This window comes from Hyla sarda, chromosome 5 (genome assembly GCF_029499605.1).
Source record: "Hyla sarda isolate aHylSar1 chromosome 5, aHylSar1.hap1, whole genome shotgun sequence".
Taxonomy (NCBI): domain Eukaryota; kingdom Metazoa; phylum Chordata; class Amphibia; order Anura; family Hylidae; genus Hyla; species Hyla sarda.
The window spans coordinates 227,731,558-227,755,145 of NC_079193.1; the positions used below are offsets into that span (position 1 = coordinate 227,731,558).

Sequence of the window (23,588 nt, forward strand, 5' to 3'; positions counted from 1 at the left end):
TTTGTTGGCTTCTCCTTTTGCTTTGTGACAAAACTGATTACCTCACTTCCAGTGGGCGGGTATATCCTGCTAGGGACAGCGCCTCCTCGTGGCAAGAGCATATACCCATCAGTAAGGTGTCCCCAATGAAGGCTATGAGAAAAAGATTTTACGGTGAGTACAAAAAAAAAAATCTCCCCCCCAATAAAAGTTAAATCACCCCTTTTTCCATTGGACAAGTGATGAGAGCTCTGCCTCGCTAATCAATATTAATAGCCTCCCACTGCTGCTTGTTTTCAACTCTACACAGCGGTGCATGGTAGCGGTGACATCACTGTGCCCATGGAAGCCAGCAGAGCTCCACCCATGCCCCTTACCCACCCATTAGCATACCAGAAAAAGGAGAATATCATTTTAATCAGTGTCACCCGCACTACAAGATTGTATAACAGTGAATTGTATAAAAGTGAATAAGTTATTTACGTAATTTTAATAAGCTGTTGATGGATAAAATATTATGAAGTTAACATTTTTATTTTGACCAAGTAACACTTTTTTTTCAGGTTCTGGTTACCGTGCCCCTTGCTTTACTTCAGAAAAATATGATTCACTTTAATCCTCCTCTACCAGAGAAAAAGATTAAAGCCATAAATTGCCTTGGAGCTGGAATTATTGAGAAAGTAAGTTAGTTGTCTATTATAGTAAATGTACACTGTTCAACTCCATGTTGTTTTTTTTTTATTATTATTTTTTTTTTTCCATAGAGAGTTGTCCTATGACAGCTACTTAGACATAGGTTGCTCCCACTAGAAGGCGATATTAAGTGCAAAAGAGTGAAAGCTCTCCTGAACACGCTATACCCCCTTCAGCAGACAGTAAACTTCTTATAGTATCCATAGGAGGCAGACAATCTCCTTTCTTATAGCGTTCCCTTGGGGGGTATAGCTCCAACCCACATTTGTATTTTTTAGGTTGCTTGGTCTCTGGACCATGATTTGTGTGTTTTTCTAATTAGAGTGCTATCATTGTTTCATTGTTTTCTCTGCTTATTTGACTGCATATATACAGGCTGGTTAAGCTTTCTGTCTGCAAGAGGATAGAAAACTTAAGAACTATGCAAGGCTCCGCTTAACTCATGCGGGCCTGGCATCAATCCTAATATTAGCAGAAGGGATGAGAAACACATGGCATTTGGGCTGAAGTGAAGTACTAGAAACACTAAGATGTTATCAGTGTAGACAAGCAGCTAGCAGCAAGATCACATGACCACAGGTTATCCAATCATTGCTTGTATTATGTGACATACAGCTCCCAGGCGAATCAAGAGAAAGCATAGGGTGGGTTTAGGAGGCTGATAAAACCCTATGCACTGCATTGTGGCCTGCCATCTTAGCAAGACAACTGAGAGAGGAGGATAATAGACCCTTGTGGACTGGTTGACTCGTTCTTGGTCATCTCAGGAGGAGGAAGAGTCTGACAGTGTGACCTTAAGCCAGGTGTCAGTGGATTCCTCATTGTCTACAGTTACATGGCATGAGGAAATGTCTATCCTTCACTGTCTGTTCCATCATCTTTATCTTTTCTCTCCTTTCACTAGTGCTAATTAGAAGGATAGCGATAACCATGAGGAAGAGTTGTGTGATGACAGTAAGCCTTTATAGTGTGTTGTAGAGGTGGTGTAGGTAAAATATGTGGCAAGAACACTAGTGAGACTGGTGCTGATAGATGTGGTGGGGATACTCAAAGAGTCCATGATCATACATCAGAAGTTCATGGCAAGAGGAGTGGCAGGGATGATGATAAGAAGTTTGATAATGAAGAAGTAGCATTGGACATGACATGGGAACTAGGTGAGGAGGTGAAGAAATGTTCAGAGCAGGAGCAGCATCACAAGGCTGTGAGGGATAACCCAAAATGTGAAGAAACCTTTTCCTTACCTACTGCTGCTCCACTTCTTAACCCCTCTCATCTGTCTAGCAGCCAGGCCTCTTCCACAGGCAGGACATTCTCCAGCTTGTTCTCATCACTGTTGTGTTCTTCTCCTCTTCTCCTGTTGGAGAATCTGTCATACAGACAGTGGGCCTCAATTCACTCCTGGCTAAGTTGTTGGTGGCACAGGTGCTACCATTCCATCTTGTTGACTCCACTGCACTTGGGTAACTACATGCAGTACATGATATGAATTTTTCTATATCCGGTATTCCACCCTGACATGAATCGTCACCAAAGGGATGTACACCACAACATGAACAACCAGTTTAATGCATACCTAAGCTGTGGCATTTCTCTGAGCCCAGACCACATGGACTTCTGGGTCACCAGATTACATCTGCTAAGCCTGGGCGAGAAAAGCCACACAGTGGAGGACTTGCTGCTCTGTCTGAAGTCTCACACTGACTCTCTGGTTGTAATCTGAGATTTGGAAACATAGGAAGAAATTTATCAAAACCTGTCTTGAGGAAAAGTCACTTAGTTTCCCATAGCAACCAATCAGATCTCGGAAAAATGAAAGAAGCAATCTGGTTGCTATGGGCAACTCAGCAACTTTTCCTCTGGACAGGTTTTCATAAATCTCCCCCATAGTCATTGTTAACTGCACACACCGTGACTGTCCAGCATCTAGGTTGCATGACACACTGTACCTGTATGGTACATGAATATCCAAACCCCTGAGCCGAAGCCCGGGGTGAAAAACCCCTAGATATACAACCCCTAAAACATAACTTTTAATAGTTTCATTAAAAACGTGTCCCCAAAGTGATAATTAAAACTGACACTAGACCAGGGTAGTATATGTACACTGCGCTCAAAAAAATAAAGGGAACACTTAAACAACATAATGCAACTCCAAATCACACTTCTGTGAAATCACACTGTACACTCAGGAAGCAACACTGATTGACAATCAATTTCACATGCTGTTGTGCAAATGGAACAGACAACAGGTGGAAATTATAGGCAATTAGCAAGACACCCCCAATAAAGGAGTGATTCTGCAGGTGGTGACCACAGACCACTTCTCAGTTCCTATGCTTCCTGGCTGAAGTTTTGGTCACTTTTGAAAGCTGGTGGTACTTTCACTCTAGTGGTAGCATGAGACGGAGTCTACAACCCACACAAGTGGCTCAGGTAGTGCAGCTCATCCAGGATGGCACATCAATGCGAGCCGTGGCAAGAAGGTTTGCTGTATCAGTCAGCGTAGTGTCCAGAGCATGCAGGGGCTACCAGGAGACAGGCCAGTACATCAGGAGACGTGGAGGAGGCCGTAGGGAGGCAAAAACCCAGCAGCAAAATCCTTTGTGCAAGGAGGAGCACTGCCAGAGCCCTGCAAAATGACCTCCAGCAGGCCACAAATGTACATGTGTCCACTCAAACAGTTAGAAACAGACTCCATGACGGTGGTATGAGGGCTCGACGTCCACAGTTGGGGGTTGCTTACAGACCAACACCATGCAGAACACCAAGATTAGCAAATTCTCCACTGGCACCCTGTGCTCTTCACAGATGAAAGCAGGTTCACACTAAGCACATGTGACATGAGATGCCGTGGAAAACGTTCTGCTGCTTGCAACATCCTCCAGCATGACCATTTTGGCGGTGGGTCAGTTATGGTGTGGGGTGGCATTTATTTGGGGTGTTCCGCACAGCCCTTCATGTGCTTGCCAGAGGTAGCCTGACTGCCGTTAGGTACCGAGATGAGATCCTCAGACCCCTTGTGAGACCATATGCTGGTGCGGTTGGCCCTGGTTTCCTTCTAATGCAAGACAATGCTAGACCTCATGGGGCTGGAGCGTGTCAGCAGTTCCTGCAAGAGAATGGCATTGATGCTATGGACTAACCCGCCCGTTCCTCAGACCTGAATCCGATTGAGCACATCTGGGACATCATGTCTCGCTCCATCCACCAACGCCACGTTGCACCACAGACTGTCCAGGAGTTGGCGGATGCTTTAGTTCAGGTCTGGGAGGACATCCCTCAGGAGACCATCCACCACCACCTCATCAGGAGCATGCCCAGGCATTGTAGGGAGGTCATACAGGCATGTGGAGGCCACACACACTACTGAGCCTCATTTTGACTTTTTGACTTGTTTTAAGGACATTACATCAAAGTTGGATTGGCCTGTAGTGTGGTTTTCCTCTTTGATTTTGAGTGTGACTCAATATCCACACCTCCATTGGTTGATAAATTTGATTTCCATAAGTATTTCCTACGATTAGTTCATTAATTCAGATCTAGGATGTGTTATCTTAGTGTTCCCTTTATTTTTTGGAGCAGTGCATTATAATGAATGAGAAAACCTCTCGTGTTTTCAACTAGATGCGGTCCTGCAGTGTACCACATAAATAACCCCTGTCTGGGTCCTTAAAATTTAACAACATGCCAACCTCTACATGTTTTGCTGTTACAACGGCATTCTCAAGAGGTATGTTGTGGCAGTAGTGTATGGTACATGAGCTAAATCTTATTGTCAAAATGTTTTTGAAAAATTGTGGGGGTCTCAGTGATGTGCTGGCTTATGTGCAGGAAAGTTTGCATTTAAACATGCCCACTTTGATATACAGCGGTAAAAAAGTCTTCCTCAACAACACATCATTTGCAAAGGCCCAGAGTGGTAGAGCTCCACATTACACATTGGACCGACTGTACCAGCAGCACAAAGCTGTGGAAGACTTCCTAATGCAGCAGACTGACCGTCAAGCAGGGATGGAGGAAAGTTCACATATAGCCAGCAGCAATATGGATGTTTTTTGAAGAGGAGTTGAATGTAGAAGTGAGACCTGAAAAGGAGGGTTTACAGATGGAAACTGTTGGAGGGATAGGGGACAAGGAACCTACACAAGGTGACAGTGATGATGACCAGTAGGACCATGATAACCAACCATGACAGTATGTGACGGAGGTGGAAAACGCAGAGCCCTTGGAAAAGCTAGGATGGCAAGCTGAATGTTTTCATGCTTGCGCACTGGGCATATTATGCACTTAAAGGAAAAAGATGAGTAATGGATAGCCACACTCTTAAACCCTCAGTCAGCCGACTAGGAGGCTGTAGTCACCTCTCCCATTATCTGGGGCCTAATAGGACAATAATAGTTTGTTGCAAGCTAGTGAGTCATAGAAAGGAGTTCATTGCTGATGAGCAGACCTCATTGTCCATGCTTTATATATTCTAGGTATTTGTTAGTTAATCTACTTAAAAATAATTTTTTCCCTCTCCCACAATCTACTTACTGGTAAATTATTATACAGTGGTCTCTAAACTGTAGCCCTCCAGCTGTTGCAAAACTACAAATCCCGAGGGCTACAGTTTGGAGATCACTGTGCAGTGGTCTCTTAACTGTAGCCCTCCAGATGTTGCAAAACTGCAAATCCCAGAATGCTCAAACAGCTGTCTCGGCATGCTGGGAGTTGTAGTTGCGTACCTCCAGCTGTTGCATAACTACATCTCCCAGCATGCCCTTCGGCGATCAGTACATGCTGGGAGTTGTAGTTTTGCAACAGCTGGAGGCACACTGGTTGGAAAATACTGAGTTAGGTAACAGAACCTAACTCAAGGTTTTCCAACCAGTGTGCCTCCAGCTGTTGCAAAAGTACAACTCCCAGCATGCACGGTCTGTCAGTACATGCTGGGAGTTGTAGTTTTGGAACAGCTGGAGGTTTGCCCCCCCCATGTAAATGTACAGGGTACATTTACACAGGCAGGTTTACAGTAAGTTTCCTGCTTCAAGTATGAGCTGTGGTAAATTTTTTGCCACAGCGCAAACTCCTAGCGGGAAACTCACTGTAAACCTCCGCCAGTGCGAATGTACCGTAAAAACGCTACACTACACTAACACAAAATATAGGGTAAAACACTACATATACACCCCCTTACACTGTCCCCCCAATTAAAAATTAAAAACGTATTGTACGGCAGTGTTTCCAAAATGGAGCCTCCAGCTGTTGCAAAATAACAACTCCCAGCATTTCCGGACAGCCACTGACTGTCCAGGCATGCTGGGAGTTTAGCAACAGCTGGAGGCACCCTGTTTGGGAATCACTGGCATAGAATACCCCTATGTCCACCCCTATGCAATCCCTAATTTAGTTCTCAAATGCACATGGCGCTCTCTCACTTCAAAGCCCTGTCTTATTTCAAGGAAACAATATAGTGCCACAATTTTGTGGGGCTTTTTCTCCTTTTACCCCTTATGAAAAGCAAAAGTTGGGGTCTACACCAGCCTGTTAGTGTAATTTTTTTTTTTTACACTAACATACATTTTATTTTCACAAGAGGTAAAAGGAAAAAAAAAAGCCCCCACAAATTTGTAATGCAATTTCTGAGTACGGAAATACCCCATATGTAGGTGTAAAATGCTCTGCGGGCGCACAACAAGGCTCAGGAGTGTGAGCGCACTATGTACAGTTGAGGCCTTAATTGGTGATTTGCACAGGGGTGGCTGATTTTACAATGGTTCTGACATAAACGCAAAAAAATTAATACCCACATGTGACACCATTTTGGAAACTACACCCCTCAAGGAATGTAATAAGGGGTGCAGTGAGCATTTACACCCCACTGGTGTTTGACAGATTTTTGGAACAGTGGGCTGAGCATATGAAAAAAATACATTTTTATTTTTCACGGACCACTGTTCCAAAAATCTTTCAGACACCTGTGGGGTGTAAATGCTCACTGCACCCCTTATTACATTCCTTGAGGGATGTAGTTTCCAAAATGGGGGTCACATGTGGGTGTTTTTTTTTTTTTTGGGGGGGGGGGGGGGTGTTTATGTCAGAATCGCTGCAACTATGAGCCACCCCTGTGCAAATCACCAACTTAGGCCACAAATGTACATAGTGCTCTCTCACTCCTGAGCCATGTTATGCGCCCGCAGATCACTTTGAGCCCACATATGGGGAGAGAAATTGCGTTATGAATTTGTGGGGGTATTTTTCTCCTTTTTACCTCTTGTGAAAATCAAAAGTATGGGACAACAGTAGTAGTATGGGACAACAGTAGTAGTAGTTTTTTCACCAACATGCTGGTGTAGCCCCCAACTTTTCTTTTTCATAAGAGGTAAAAGGAGAAAAAGCCCCCCAAAATTTGTAACGCAATTCCTTCTGATTACGGAAATACACCATACGTGGCCCTAAACTGTTGCCTTGAAATACGATAGGGTTCTGAAGAGAGCTCTATGCACATTTGAGGCCTAAATTAGGGATTTGCATAAGGGTGGACCTGGATGCAAGCATTGCACTTGCCTCCACCACCAAAAATACCTTACGGCAGGGTTTCCCAAACAGGGTGACTCCAACTGTTGTAAAACTACAACTCCCAGCATGCCAGGACAGTCAATGGCTGTCCATGCCTGCTGGGAGTTGTTGTTTGGCAACAGCTGGAGGCACCCTGTTTAGGAAACAGGGCCATACAAGGCGTTTTTCATTTTTAATTATTGCAGGGGGTAAAGGGGGGATTGAGCAGTAACTGTGTAAAGTTGTGTGTATATGTAGTGTTTTACTCTTTATTTTGTAGAAGTGTAGTGTAGTGCAGCGTTTTTACTGTAATACACACAGTCAGATTTACAATGAGTTTCCTGCTACAAGTTTGAGCCATGGCAAATTTTCTGCAACTCAAACTTGGAGCAGGAAACTTACTGTAAACCGACTGAGTGCTCTAGATGTTGTATAACTACAACTCCCAGCATGCCCTGACAGCTTATGGGCATGCTGAGAGTTGTAGTTTTGCAACAGCTGGAGGCACACTTTAGATAGAAAAGAAGTGCCTCTAGCGGTTGCATAACTACAACCCCTCAGCAGGCACAGACTGCAAAACAGCATGGTTGAAGTTGTAGTTATGTGCCTCCAGCTGTTGCATAATTACAACGCCCAGCATGCTTTTTGACTTTCCGTGCATGCTGGAAGTTGTAGTTCTATAACAGTTGGAGGCCTTTTTTCAAGCAAAAAGTGTACCTCCAGCTGTTACATAACCACAGCTCCCAGCATGCCCTCCGGCTGTCCGTGCGTGTTGGGAGTTGTAGTTATGCAACTTCTGGAGGCACACTTTTTGCTTGAGAAAAGGGCCTCCAACTGTTGTATAACTACAACTCCCAGCATCCACAGAAAGTCAAAGGGCATGCTGGAAGTTGTAGTTGTGTGCCTCCAACTGTTGCATGACTGTAATTATGCACCAGCAGGAGGCAAACAGCCCATACCTCCTGCTGCTGCTTTGATGCCAACGCCTCTCCTGGGCACTGACAGGCACCTGCTCTCGCCCTCTGGACTAGGGGCGGAAGGGGTGCAGTCAGTGGCACTGCCCAGCTGTTGCCGTGATTCGTTGGCTGGTACTGGCCGACCAATCACAGCGATCATGAGGTGGCACCAGTGCCACCTCACTCCTGCTGGGCAAGGGTGATTGGTGCTATTTCGTACATTACCAAACACCCTTTTTTTCCGGGTCCATTGACCCAACTGGCCCAGAAAAGCCGTGATTTGCCAGCATGAAATGACTGGCAAATCACTGCGATCGCCGACAAGGGGAGCATCAGGTTCAGGACTCTTTTCTTTTGTGTGGATTGGTGTCTCTGTCTATATATTTGCTATACCACCATCTTACATGTCATACCCCCTGATTACCACCTTGGCTGCAGGGTATCCAGTGTTGCCGCGTATTTTTGATGCATTGTTTTCCTCTACATGTGTGCATTTGATTTTAATGTATATCAATAAAATTTACGCTTTTATATTTTTATAAATGACTCCTTTTGGCTTTTGCTTATTGGTTTACGTTGGTAATCGGAGTCTTATAACATTTGGGGGTATTACTCATTAAGGGGGGTATTACAGTGGTTCGTTTTTATACTACACACCTACTACCCCAGGTTTGTCTGTTTCTCTATATCTTTACTAAGTTTTGTACTTTTTTAAGTCAATGGTATTGACTGAACTGGATATTTAATATTATGTTTTTATAGTTTGGACAGTTACACATGCGCCAATACCAAATACGTTCATTTTTATCATGTTTACCAGTTTTTTTTTCTATGAAAAATGGGAAAAGGGGGGTAATGTGAACTATTAATAGCGAAGGGATTCATTTGTTTGTGTTTTCTAAACTTTTCCGATCCACCCCACTAGACCACCAGGGAGGATTATAAGATCACTTTAGATCTCTGCTGTCAAAGCTGACAATGGCGATCTAAAGGGTTAATAGCTTGCTGTGGCAATCGCCGCATGTCAGCTATTAAGGCGGCCCCCAGCGACAGCAATCAGCTGTGAGCCGCCCGGTATGGAGCGGGCTCGAGTCAGGAGCTCACTCCATACACCCTGAGCACCGTCATCTTAAAAGCAGGACTAACAAAATTCACCTGCCCGGTACCTGGAACTGCATGTCCCGGGCTTCGAGCGATAGGGTTTCCACATCCCTGTTGCCATAACTTTGAAATTAACTTGACCTTAAAATAACTCTAAAACTACTTGAATACATCCTTAGATAACCCTAGCAGTGTTGTACAGAACTTTAAAGCTCTTAGACAGTTTTATACATTCGCTTTGAGGCTTATTTCATTGCCTTTTTCGAAAAGTTTACTCAGCTCTATAGAAAAAGTTTACTTTACCCATTAAGGACGCAGGGCGTGCCTGTATGTTCTGGTCCCGTTACCGGTGTTTGAAGCATGCTCACGAGCTAAGCACGCTTCATACCAGGTGGGTCCTAACTGCTATCAGCAGCCAGGACCTAGGGTTAGTGCCGAGCATTGCCAGTCGGGCAGATATCTGGCATTAACCATTAAGATCAAAGTTAATTGCGGCATCTAAAATGTAAACAAAATTATCCTGGCAGCTCAGCGGAGCTGATCGGGATCATTATGTTGAAAATGCAATGTCCCAATCGTCCAATTGGTGCTCTGAAGCTCCCAGCCATGGCAGGCTGGTGCAGTAGAGCACCGAGAACACTGATCAATGCTATGCTATGGCATAGCATTGAACAGTGTATGCATTCGAAAGAGTGCATGGTATAGCCCCCTATGGGGACAAAAAAAGTAAAAAATTTTAGAAAAAAAAGTTAATAAATGTGAATATACCCCTTCCCTAATAAAAGTTTAAATTACTCCCCATTTCCCATTTTTTAAACAAAATAATGTAATTAAAAACAATCATATGTGGTATCACCATGTGCGTAAATTGCCAAACTATCAAAATATAAGGTTAGTTAAACTGCACTGCATACATAAAAAAATACAAAATTGCCAAAAACTTAGCATTTTTAGTCACTTCATATACCGTAAAAAAAATTATACAAAGTGATCAAAAAGTCCCATCAAAACAAAAATGGTATCAATAAAAACTACAGACCACGGTACGAAGTGGGCCTTCATATAGCCCCGTATGCAGAAAAATACAAAAGTTATAGGAGTCAGAAGATGACCGTTTTAAACATACTTATTTTGGTGCATGTTCTGTTTTTTTAAATGTGTACTGTCAGATTCACAAACTTTTTATATGCTGTACATCTTGGCAAAACATTAACCTTATGAAAAAACAAGAAAATTTTATTTCTTTTTTTATAGAAATCATGGCTTATAAAATCATGGCTCATTCCAAGCTGAAGCACGGGCATGGACAAAGTCCAGTAAGTGAGGGTGGGCTAGCACTCCTCAGTGCTCTCTCTCCTGTCTGATAGCACTCCTCAGTGCTCTCTCTCCTGTCTGATAGCACTCCTCAGTGCTCTCTCTCCTGTCTGATAATACTCCTCTGTGCTCTCTCCTGTCTGATAATACTCCTCTGTGCTCTCTCCTGTCTGATAGCACTCCTCTGTGCTCTCTCCTGTCTGATAGCACTACTCTGTGCTCTCTCCTGTCTGATAGCACTACTCTGTGCTCTCTCCTGTCTGATAGCACTCCTCTGTGCTCTCTCCTGTCTGATAGCACTCCTCTGTGCTCTCTCCTGTCTGATAGTACTCCTCTGTGCTCTCTCCTGTCTGATAGTACTCCTCTGTGCTCTCTCCTGTCTGATAGCACTACTCTGTGCTCTCTCCTGTCTGATAGTACTCCTCTGTGCTCTCTCCTGTCTGATAGTACTCCTCTGTGCTCTCTCCTGTCTGATAGTACTCCTCTGTGCTCTCTCCTGTCTGATAGGACTCCGCTGTGCTCTCTTATCTGATAGTATCAGACAGGAGAGAGCACAGAGGAGTACTAGCCCACCCTCACTTACTGGACTTTATCCATGCCTGTGCTTCAGCTTAGACAAAGCCATGATTCTATACCCCATGATTTATACAAAAAGGAAATAAAAGTTTCTTATGAAGTATATTAGAAAGGTTAATGTTTTGCCAAGATGTAAAACATATATAAAGTTTTCTGAATCTGATAGTGCCAATTTAAAGGAGAACTTCGGCATACATTTTTTAAGTCCCCTTTGTCCAGGCTGAAAAAACATAAAAAACAAACTTTAACTCACCTTCATGTAAGGATCTTAGGCAGCAGGGAGAAGGCGGGGCCCGAGCTCCTAACATGACAGTGCGCTGAGCCTATCAGTGACTGAGGTGAGAAATCGCTGAGGCCAGCGATACGCTGCCTGCACTGTGACGTTTCGAACCTAAGAAGCCATAAGCCAGCAGCATCGGATGAATGGGATGCCGAACTCTCCGCAACGGGGGAACGTAGGAAGGTAAGTTAGTTACTTTTTTATGTTTTTGCAGCCTGGGAACAGGGGGACTTAAAAAATGTACTCCGCAGTTCTCTTTTAAGTAGTAAAAACCTACATAAATTGGGTATTCTTGTAACTTCATGGATCAGTGTTTCCCAACCAGGGTGCCTCCAGGTGTTGCAAAACAACAACTCCCAGCATACCTGGCTGTCCAGGCATGCTGGGAGTTGTAGTTTTGCAACAACTGGCGGCACCTTGGTTGGAAAACACTGGTATGGACCTACAGAATAAAGATAAGGTGTAATTTCTCTGCGTAGAAACGGAAGCCCCACAAAATGGCTTTTTTTTATTTCACCCCACAAATAATTTTTTTTTTTTATGTTTTGCCGCAAAAAACAAGCCCTTATGGGGTTAACTCTATAGGAAAAGATTGCAATCTTGTTATTATTGTCGCCTACTAGTTGCAGCAGCCTATACGCAAAGTATCTGTGTGCCCAATGAAAGCAACAAGCAAATGATTTTAGGAGTCACAAATTTCAGTTTTTAAAGAGTACCTGTCATTTAAAAAAGTTTTTAAATGTTGCTAAGCAAGCTATTTCTAATAAGTTTTTATAAATATATGTTATTAAATAAAATGTTAATTTCCATGTTTATTTTAACTTGGGAGAACTCACCACTAGGGGTCTCCCTACATGTTCCGGCCACTAGTCTTTTATTGATTTCAGACTCATGCTGGCCTGGCATGAGTCTGAAATCTCAGACTGCAGCCGGGACATGTGACCAGCACAGCGCTGCTCCCTGCCTGTCAATCAGACCAGAGGGAGCGGGCTGCGGACATGGCCGGCCAGCTGGAGAAGGGCCAGTGCCACCTATAGGCAAGATAGGCATCTGCCTATAGTGCCCACGGTTTGTGGACCTCAGCTGGATTATTCGGTGAGTATATAACTGTAAGCACATCAAATTGGTACAATGATTGCATACAGGTATAGTACAATTTAAAGCCACATATTTCCAACGCGTTTCGTTGTGGCACAGTTTCAAGCATCGCAACTCTTCAGGGACAAATGTTTGGAGGGCAGGAGTATAGTTTCTCCCGTCACCTATCTCACTGAATGGTAGTATGATCGTGATACGACATAGAGGTATAGATAGATATTCTCGTGTGCTTAGATAATAAAGGCCCAGATAAAGTTATGTGGGTAATGGTCCAAAGGCTTGTGTTCCCTCTTGTATATAGATAAATACCGTCCTTAGATTGGTACGGCAAATGTGTAGGTGCAGAGACGATAACTGCACAGATACAGTAGCTTTATATGATTTTAGTTGCTTGTTGTAGGCTGGTAAAGGTAAGCCTCGTATGTGAGTGTACAGGGCATTAACCCACAGGATGATGTTCCCACATTGAGATTAGGGCAATATCATATGGCATCCTTAGGATAGTTTAGGGAGCCATTCGAATGCAGGTACCTGCAGTTAGCTGATTCAGTGGTCAGCAAAGGCAGGGGTGCAGGATGGCGCAGCCATACTCCTGCCCTCCAAACATTTGTCCCTGAAGAGTTGCGACGCTTGAAACTGTGCCGCAACGAAACGCGTTGGAAATATGTGGCTTTAAATTGTACTATACCTGTATGCAATCATTGTACCAATTTGATGTGCTTACAGTTATATATTCACCGAATAATCCAGCTGAGGTCCACAAACCGGCTGAGTTGTTGCTGGTGACGTGCTATACGTACTGAACCCGGTGCCTCCATTCCCTCCAGAACCAGGGAGAGATAGGAGGTTCCTGTTGCAGGTTGGCGTTCTCTAGGAAGGCCTCCCTGCAGTAACAGGTAGGGGGTCCTATGTGACTAGTAGGGCCAGTATAGCCTTACTCTAGCAAACTAACCACAGACCAGGATAAGCTAGGTTTGTGAAAAATATTATAAACATTGTACTGTACCTTTAATTGTTTAAATGTGTGAATTTTGTGTGTCTATATTTTAAATGTACACCAATAAAAGTATGTTTTTATGATCCTAGTGTTTTTCCTATTGCCAATCATTATTACACATAGGTCTACACACATCATATGCTCCCTCCTATTTTTCGTTAGTTTAGGAAAGTTTATTTAGTGACAGGTACTATATAAATGTTTAATTTTCCACATCCCTTAAATAGGGATGTGGGAAATAGCTGAATGTGCTCATTCCAAACACCCTTATTGTGGTCACAGAGAAACCACAAGATGCTACATATTTCCAAATAGACCAATTATCGAAAAATCACCTTTAGTGTTGTATTTTCAGATTGGTTTGCAGTTCCCTTATAAGTTTTGGGACAGCAAGATTTATGGAGCTGATTTCTTTGGTCACATTCCTCCAGACCCCAGTAAACGTGGATTGTTCAGTGTGTTTTACGACATGGATCCACAGGTATTTTCAGGCTTTCTTATAAGAATCTAAAGTGCTTTGTGAATAAAGTTTTAAATTAATTTATTTTAATTCCTTTAGATTATTTTCTGTTCTTCTTTTGTTGTTTAATTTTATGCTGCAGGGTAAACACGCTTTTCTGATGTCTGTCATCACTGGAGATGCCGTGACTTTTATTAAAAACATGGATGACAAGCAAGTGGTGAAGCAGTGTATGGTAGTTCTCAAGGAGATGTTTAAGGAACAGGTGAGTGAAGTAATACTTTTTAACCCCTTAACGATGCAGTACGAAAATGTACATCCTGGTGAGCTGGTACTTAACGCACCAGGACGTACATTTAGCGATGCTCGCGTCGTGGGCGGCAGGTCCCGGCTGCTGATAGCAGCCAGTGACCCGCCCGTAATGGCAGACATCCGCGATCGCGATGATGTCCGCCATTAACCGATTAATCATGTCCTATACATAGCACTGAACAGTATTAGCAATCAAATGATATTTGGTATCGCCGCGTGCGTAAATATTCCAACTATTAAAATAAAATGTTAAAGGAGTACTCCGGTGCACACTTTTTTAATTTTATCCCGTCCGGGCTGCAAAATAAAAGAAAACACACTTTATCTTACCTGCCAATGAGCCCCCGGAGCTTCGGTACAGGTGTTCGGTCCCCGGGCTGTATTCTTCTTACTTCCTGTTAGCCCGGCACGTCACATGGAGCTTCAGCCTATCACCAGCAGAGGCGGGACATCGCTGCGGCCAGTGATAGGCTGAAGCTCCGTGTGACGTGCCGGGCTAACAGGAAGTAAGAAGCATACAGCCCGGGGACCGAACACCTGTACCGGAGCTCCGGGGGCTCGTGGAAGGTAAGATAAAGTGTGTTTTCTTTTATTTTGCAGCCCAGACGAGATACAATGAAAAAAGTGTGCACCGGGCTACTCCTTTAACCCCTTAAGGACCAGTTTTTTTTTCCGTTTTTGCATTTTAGTTTTTTGCTCCTTGCCTTTAAAAAAAATCATAACTCTTTCAATTTTGCACCTAAAAATCCATATTATGTCTTATTTTTTGCGCCGCCAATTCTACTTTGTAATGACGTCAGTCATTGTGCCCAAAAATCTACGGTGAAACAGAAAAAAAAATCATTGTGAGACAAAATAGAAAAAAAAACGCCATTTTGTAACTTTTGGGGGCTTCCGTTTCTACGTAGTAAATTTTTTGGTAAAAATTACACCTTATCTTTATTCTGTAAGTCCATACGGTTAAAATGATATCCTACTTATATAGGTTTGATTTTGTCGTAGTTCTGGAAAAAATCATAACTTGATGCAGGAAAATGTATACGTTTAAAATGGTCATTTCTGACCCCTATAACTTTTTAATTTTTCCGTGTATGGGGCGGTATGAGGGCTCATTTTTTGCACCATGATCTGAAGTTTTTAACGGTACCATTTTTGCATTGATTGGACTTATTGATCGCTTTTTATTCATTTTTTCATGATATAAAAAGTGACCAAAAATGCACTATTTTGGACTTTTGAATTTTTTTGCGCGCACGCCATTGACCGAGCGGTTTAATTAATGATATATTTTTATAATTCGGACATTTCCGCACGTGGCGATACCATATATGTTTATTTTTATTTACACTTTTTTTTTTTATGGGAAAAGGGGGGTGATTCAAACTTTTAATAGGGAAGGTGTTTAATGATCTTTATTCACTTTTTTTTTTCACTTTTTTTTTGCAGTGTTATAGGTCCCATAGGGACCTATAACACTGCACACACTGATCTTTATCATTTATCACTGGTTTCTCATAAGAATCATAAGAACCAGTGATCGATGATTCTGCCGCTTGACTGCTCATGCCTGGATCTCTGTCACTGAGCAGTCATTCGGCGATCGGACAGCGAGGAGGCAGGTAGGGGCCCTCCCGCTGTCCTGTAAGCTGTTCGGGATGCCGCGATTTGGCCCGCGGCTATCCCGAACAACCCACTGAGCTAACCCGCATGCTTTCCGTTTCACTTTAGAAGGGTTAATAGCGCGTGGCACAGCGATCAATACCGCGCGCTATTAGCCACGGGTCCCGGCCCGTGTTGTTAGAGGCCCGACCCGCTATGGTCCCGCGTTATAGATCGGGAGTGGACACATGACGTTCCGGTACGTCATGTGTCCTTAAGGGGTTAATGATACCGTACGGTGGACGGCGTGAACGTTAAAAAAAAAAGTCAAAAATAGCATTTTATTCCAAGAAAAATAAATTTAAAAAAGTATTAAAAGTTTTATATAAGCAAATATGGTATCAATAAAAAGTACAGATCACAGCGCAAAAAATGAGCCCTCATACTGCCGCTTATACGGAAAAATGAAAAAGTTATACTTCTTCAAAATAGGGGGATTTTAAACGTACTAATTTGGTTAAAAAACGCAACAGTAATAGAAAAGTATATTATCATGGGTATCATTTTAATTGTATTGACCCAAAGAATAAAGAACACATGTCATTTTTACCCTAAATTGTACGGCGTGAAAACGAAACCTTCCAAAATTTGCTAAATTGCGGTTTTCTTTTTAATTTCCCCCACAAATAGTATTTTTTTGGTTGTGCCATACATTTTATGGTAAAGTGAGTGATGGCATTAAAACGGACAACTGGTCGCCCAAAAAACAAGCCCTCATAATAGTCTGTGGATTAAAATATAAAAGAGTTATGATTTTTTGAAGGCGAGGAGGATAAAACAAAAACGTAGAAATAAGTGTCTGAGTCCTTAAGGCCCAAACGGGCTGAGTCCTTAACCTGTTGGGGACGAAGGACGTATGCATACGCCCTTGCGTCCTGGTACTTAAGGACGAAGGGTGTATCCATACGCCCGTGGGAATTTTGGTCCCTGCCGCACGCCGGGCGGGGACCGGACCGGGGTGACTGCTGATATCTATCAGCAGGCACCCCGTGCAAATGCCCAGGGGGGTCATTAGACCCCCCCCATGTCGGCGATCGGCGCAAATCGCAAGTGAATTCACACTTGCGATTTGCGCCGATTCCGGGTCATTACGGGTCTATGGTGACCCGATGACCCGGAATATAAGGGGGATCGCGGGTGTCTAAGACACCCATGATCCCCCTGAACCGATAGGAGTGAGGTGGCACGGGTGCCACCCCTCCTATCCCTCCTATTGGTGGTCTAGACGCGACCACCAATAGCAGATCGGGGGCGGGGGGGGGTTTACTTTGGTTTTCCCCGTCCTGCCCACCCACAATAAGCGGGCCAGAAGGGGGAAAACGAAGAGGAGCGGCGCCGAAGATCACTTACCCGTCCGGAGGCAGCGGAGTGACGGCAGGCGGCGACGGAGATCGTCGTGCGGCAGAAGAGGACGGCTCCCTGGATGCGACGGCTACAGTCTGAGACCACTATAGTGGTCTCTAGACTGTAGCCCTCCAGATGTTGCAAAACTACAACTCCCAGCATGCCCACACAGCTGTTTGCTGTCTGGGCATGCTGGGAGTTGTAGTTTTGCAACATCTGGAGGTCCACAGTTTGGAGATCACTGTTCAGTGGTCTCTAAATTGTAGCACTCCAGATGTTGCAAAACTGCAAATCGCAGCATGCCCAAACAGCAAACAGCTGTCTCGGCATGCTGGGAGTTGTAGTTGCTTACCTCCAGCTGTTGCATAACTACATCTCCCAGCATGCCCTTCTGTGATCAGTACATGCTGGGAATTGTAGTTTTGCAACAGCTGGAGACACACTGGTTGGTAAATACTGAGTTAGGTAACAGAACCTAACTGACGGTTTTCCAACCAGTGTGCCTCCAGCTGACAGACCGTGCATGCTTGGAGTTGTAGTTTTGCAACAGCTGGAGGCACACTGGTTGGAAAACCTTCAGTTAGTTTCTGTTACCTAACTCAGTATTTTCCAAACTGAAGGTTTTCCAACCAGTGTGCCTCCAGCTGTTTCAAAACTACAACTCCCAGCATGTACTGACAGACCGTGCATGCTGGGAGTTATAGTTTTGCAACAGCTGGAGGCACGCTGGTTGGAAAATACTGAGTTAGGTAACAGAACCTAACTGAAGTTTTTCCAACCAGTGTGTCTCCAGCTGTTGCAAAACTACAACTCCCAGCATGCACGGTCTGTCAGTACATGCTGGGAGTTGTAGTTTTGAAACAGCTGGAGGTTTGCCCCCCCCCCCCCCCATGTGAACGTACAGGGTACATTAACACGGGCGGGTTTACAGTAAGTTTCCTGCTTCAAGTATGAGCTGCGGCAAATTTTTTGCCGCAGCACAAATTCCTAGCGGGAAACTGGCCGTAACCCGCCAGTGCTAATGTACCCTAAAAACACTACACTACACTAACACCTAATAAAGAGTAAAACACTACATATACACCCCCTTACACTGTCCCCCCCCCCCCCAAATAAAAATGAAAAACGTATTGTACGGCAGTGTTTCCAAAACGGAGCCTCCAGCTGTTGCAAAACAACAACTCCACGCATTTCTGGACAGCCACTGACTGTCCAGGCATGCTGGGAGTTTAGCAACAGCTGGAGGCACCCTGTTAGGGGTATTCTACGCCAGTGATTCCCAATGTCCACCCCTATGCAATCCCTAATTTAGTCCTCAAATGCGCATGGAGCTCTCTCACTTCGGAGCCCTGTCGTATTTCAAGGAAACAGTTTAGGGTCACATATGGGGTATTTCCGTACTCAGGAGAAATTGCACTACAAATATTGGGGGGCTTTTTCTCCTTTTACCCCTTATGAAAAGGAAAAGTTGGGGTCTACACCAGCCTGTTAGTGTAAAAAAAAATTTACACTAACATGCTGGTGTTGCCCTTTACTTTTTATTTTCACAAGAGGTAAAAGGAAAAAAAAAGACCCCCAAAATTTGTAACACAATTTCTCCTGAGTACGGAAATACCCCAGATGTGGGCGTAAAATGCTCTGCGAGCGCACAACAAGGCTCAGGAGTGAGAGCACACTATGTACATTTGAGGCCTAAATTGGTGATTTGCGCAGGGGTGGCTGATTTTACAGCGGTTCTGACATAAACCCAAAAAAATAAATACCCACATGTGACCCCATTTTGGAAACTACACCCCTCACGGAATGTAACAAGGGGTATAGTGAGCATTTACGCCCCACAGGTGTCTGACAGATTTTTGGAACAGTGGTCAGTGAAAATGAAAAATGCAATTTTTTTGTTTGCACAGCCCACTGTTCCAAAGATCTGTCAAACGCCAGTAGGGTGTAAATGCTCACTGTACCCCTTATTACATTCCGTGAGGGGTGTAGTTTCCAAAATGGGGTCACATGTGGGGGGGTCCACTGTTCTGGCACCACGGGGGGCTTTGTAAAGCACATGGCCCCCGACTTCCATTCCAAACAAATTATCTCTCTAAAAGCTCAATGACGCTCCTTCTCTTCTGAGCATTGTAGTTCGCTCGCAGTGCACTTGACGTCCAAACATGGGGTATTTCCATACTCAGAAGAAATGGGGTTACAAATTTTGGGGGGAATTTTCTCCTATTACCCCTTGTAAAAAAGTAAAATTTGGGGGGGAAAAAGCATTTTAGTGAAAATAATTTTTTTTTTCATTTACACATCCGACTTTAACAAAAAGTTGTCAAACACCTGTGGGGTGTTAAGGCTCACCGTACCCCTTGTTACGTTCCTTGAGGGGTGTAGTTTCCATAATAGTGTGCAATGTGGGGGTTTTTGTTGTCCTGGCACCATAGGGGCTTCCTAAATGTGACATGCCCCCCAAAAACCATTTCAGAAAAACTCACTCTCCAAAATCCCCTTGTCGCTCCTTCCCTTCTGAGCCTTCTAGTGCACCTGCCGAACACTTGACATACACATATGAGGTATTTCCTTTCTCGAGAGAAATTGGGTTACAAATTTTTAGAGGATTTTTTTCCTTTTACCCCTTGTAAAAATAAAAAAACTGGGTCTACAAGAACACGCGAGTGTAAAATATGAAGATTTTGAATATTCTCCTTCACTTTGCTGCTATTCCTGTGAAACACCTAAAGGGTTAACACACTTACTGAATGTCATTTTGAATACTTTGAGGTGTGCAGTTTTTATAATGGGGTCATTTATGGGGTATTTCTAACCAGAAGACCCTTCAAATCCACTTCAAACCAGAACTGGTCCCTGAAAAATTCCGATTTTGAAAATTTTGCGAAAAATTGGAAAATTGCTGCTGAACTTTGAAGCCCTCTGATGTTTTCCAAAAGTAAAAACATGTCAACTTTATGATGGAAACATAAAGTAGACATGTTGTTTATGTGAATCAATATATAATTCATTTGGAATGTCTATTTTCCTTACAAGCAGAGAGCTTCAAAGTTAGAAAAATGCAAAATTTTCAAATTTTTCATGAATTTTTTGCATTTTTCACCAAGAAATGATGCAAGTATCGATGAAAATTTACCACTAACATAAAGTAGAATATGTCACGAAAGAACAAATTTATAAGTAAAAGCATCCCAGAGTTATTAAAGCTTAAAGTGACAGTGGTCAGATTTGCAAAAAATGCTCCCGTCCTTAGGGTCATAATGGGCTCTGTCCCCAAGGGGTTAAGGACTTTTTGCAGACGTGAGAGAATATATGTTGGTTGGTTTCCATACCAAGATATATGAAATAAAGAATAATTAATATTAATAAATACAAGCCCAAAAAAATATTTTTCTAGCACCCCCGTGGTTTCATAGTCACAGTGGATTTGTCAATTACATGTAGGAATGCTGGGGCATTGGCTGGTCCCTGGACACAATTTTGGAACAAGGGATATGGGAGATTGGGGCACTACTGGTTTACAATTCACATTTTATAACAGGGCCTTCTATTCCCTTAACATGTTAACGATCGTGGACATGTATACACATCCAGGCAGGATGCACGTTCCTGCACCAGGATGAGTATACACGTCTATGGCTCTCGTGGGTGCTGGAGGGGGGCTCCTATGTTTTACCACCTTCAAATTTCTGCAAACCTTGCATAGCACATAAAAAAAAATTACTTTTAAAATTTTAACAATTTTCAAAATGTTAAGTTAAATTGTTAGGCTTCTAATTAACCCCTTAACGACCACGGACGTAAATGTCCGTCCTGGTTTGGCGGGACTTCCCGCACCAGGACGTTCATTTACGTCCTGTGTATGACCGCGAGCATCGGAAGGGTGCTCGCGTCATACACGGCAGCTAATAGCAGCTAATAGCAGCCGGGGACCTGCCCGTAATGGCCGACATCCGCGATCGCGCGGATGTCCGCCATTAACCCCTCCGATGCCATGATCAATACAGATCGCGGCATTGCGGCACTTTGATTGGATGATCGGATCGCCCGCAGCGCTGCCGCGGCGATCCGATCATCCAGCATGACAGCCGTAGGTCCCCTTACCTAGCTCCGCCGTCTCCCAGGGTCTTCTGCTCTGGTCTGTGATCAAGCAGACCAGAGCAGAAGATCACCGATAATACTGAGCAGTGCTGTGTCCTATGCATAGCACTGCACAGTATTAGCAATCAAAGGATTGCTATAGATAGTCCCCTATGGGGACATAAAAAGTGTAAAAAAAAAAGAGTTGAAAAATGTAAACATAAAAAGTGAAAAAAAAGTGAAAAATCCCCTCCCCTAATAAAAATTGGCCGTTTTTCCCATTTTACCCACAAAAAGCGTTATTTAAAAAAATAAATAAACATATTTGGTATCGCCACGTGCGTAAATGTCCGAACTATCAAAACATCATGTTAATGATCCCGTACGGTGAATGGTGTAAACGTAAAATATTAAAGTCCAAAAATGCTGCTTTTTTGTCACATTTTATTCAAAAACTTTTTTTAAAAAAATGATTTAAAAGTTTTATATAGGCAATTGTGTTATCTAAAAAAAGTTCAGATGACGGCGCAAAAAGTGAGCCCTCATACCGCCCTATATACGGAAAAATGAAAAAGTTATAGGTGGTCAAAATAGGGCAATTTTAAATTACTGATTTAGTACAAAAAGTTTTAGATTTTTTTTAAGCGGTACAAAAATATAAAAGTATCTAGCCATGGGTATCATTTTAATCGTATTGACCCACAGAATAAAGAACACATGTCATTTTTACCGTAAAGTTTACAGTGTGAAAACAAAACCCTCCAAAATGTGCAAAATTTGGGTTTTCATTAAAATTTCCTCCCTAAAAAATTTTTAGGGGGGGGTTCGCCGTACATTTTATGCTAAAATGAGAGGTTTCATTACAAAGTACAATTGGTCACACAAAAAATAAGCCCTTATATGGGTCTGTAGATGGAAATATAAAAGAGTTATGGATTTTAGAAGGCGAGGAGGAAAAAACTAAAACGCAAAAATAAAATTGGCCTGGTCCTTAAGGTGAAAATGGGCTTGGTCATTAAGGGGTCAATTTAAAATGTTAATTAAAAACAAAAGAAATGCTATTGTTAAAATAGCAAAAAATCTTTTTTTTAAGTCTTGATTTTTTGCATTGTAAAAAAAAAAACTACAAAAGATATCGGCTTACTCTTTAAACTATGTATCGTACATGAAGGACAACTTTTGACAAAAACATTGTCAGAATTGTGGCAGTAGTACAAGTAACGGCAATCAGGCACTGCAGCTGCATAGACAGACTCACTTGATCCTTTAGGAGAGTATTGGTATGGGTGATATTTTGCGGGGAGCGAGACCGGAGCTTACAGGTGCAGGGGCGTATCCCAAAACGACTAGTTTCGTGTCGGATGTGACGCTTCTTCTAGTCACGTACTGACCAGAAGAAGCGTCACTTCCGACGCGAAACTAGTCGTTCTGTGGTACGCCCCTGTACCTGTGTGCACCTGTGTATATTGACACTGAAAATAAAGTACTTTGTGGCAAATTTCAAACACTGATGATTGCAGCTTTATTTCTACTTGCCTCTTCTTACGAATTGTCAGAATTATCGTGATTGGCAAAACGTTACCAGAGTTATTCTCTAAAGTCAGACATCCCTGGTTTGAAAAAAAAACAGGCCTGGTCTTTCAGGGGTGTACAGGTTTACTTGTATTGGTCCTTAAGGGGTTAACTAACTCCTTGGGTTCTAACTTCTTAACCTTTTAAGGATGCCGGGCGTATGCATACGCCCTGCATCCCGTGTCCTTAAGGACATGGGGCGTATGCATACGCCCGTGGGAATTCCGGTCCCCGACGCTAGCCGGTTGGGGACCGGAATGCCTGCTGAAATCATTCAGCAGGCATCCCGACACATCGCCGAGGGGGGTCCTGAGACCCCCCCATGTCGGCGATCGCAGAAAATCGCATGTCAATTCAGACATGTGATTTTCTGCTATTCCGGGCTGATCGGGTCTCTGGTGACCCGATCACCCGGAAAATAGGGATGATCGGAGCTGTCAGGGACAGCCCTAATCATCCTGAGGGATAGGAGCGAGGTTGCAGTGCTGTGATTTCCTCCTATCCCCTGCCATTGGTCAGAACTGCCATTGGTCAGAAGGGGGGGGGGGGATGAAAGTGAAAGTAAAGTGATCTTTACTGTGGCAACCACTAGGAAGGCCAGACTGCAACTCCCAGCATGCCCAGACA

General features: G+C 43.4%; 1 protein-coding gene across 3 annotated transcripts in view; it reads left to right on the top strand.

Annotated features, from left to right (window-relative positions):
* KDM1B (lysine demethylase 1B) overlaps positions 1 to 23,588 on the top strand; it is a 95,831-nt gene that overhangs the window by 64,440 nt on the left and 7,803 nt on the right. For all 3 annotated transcript variants that reach the window (XM_056521251.1, XM_056521249.1, XM_056521250.1), the window contains 3 exons: positions 543 to 659; positions 13,893 to 14,018; positions 14,140 to 14,262. In XM_056521251.1, coding sequence (XP_056377226.1) covers positions 543 to 659; positions 13,893 to 14,018; positions 14,140 to 14,262 — 366 coding nt within the window. The remainder of the gene's footprint in view (positions 1 to 542; positions 660 to 13,892; positions 14,019 to 14,139; positions 14,263 to 23,588) is intronic.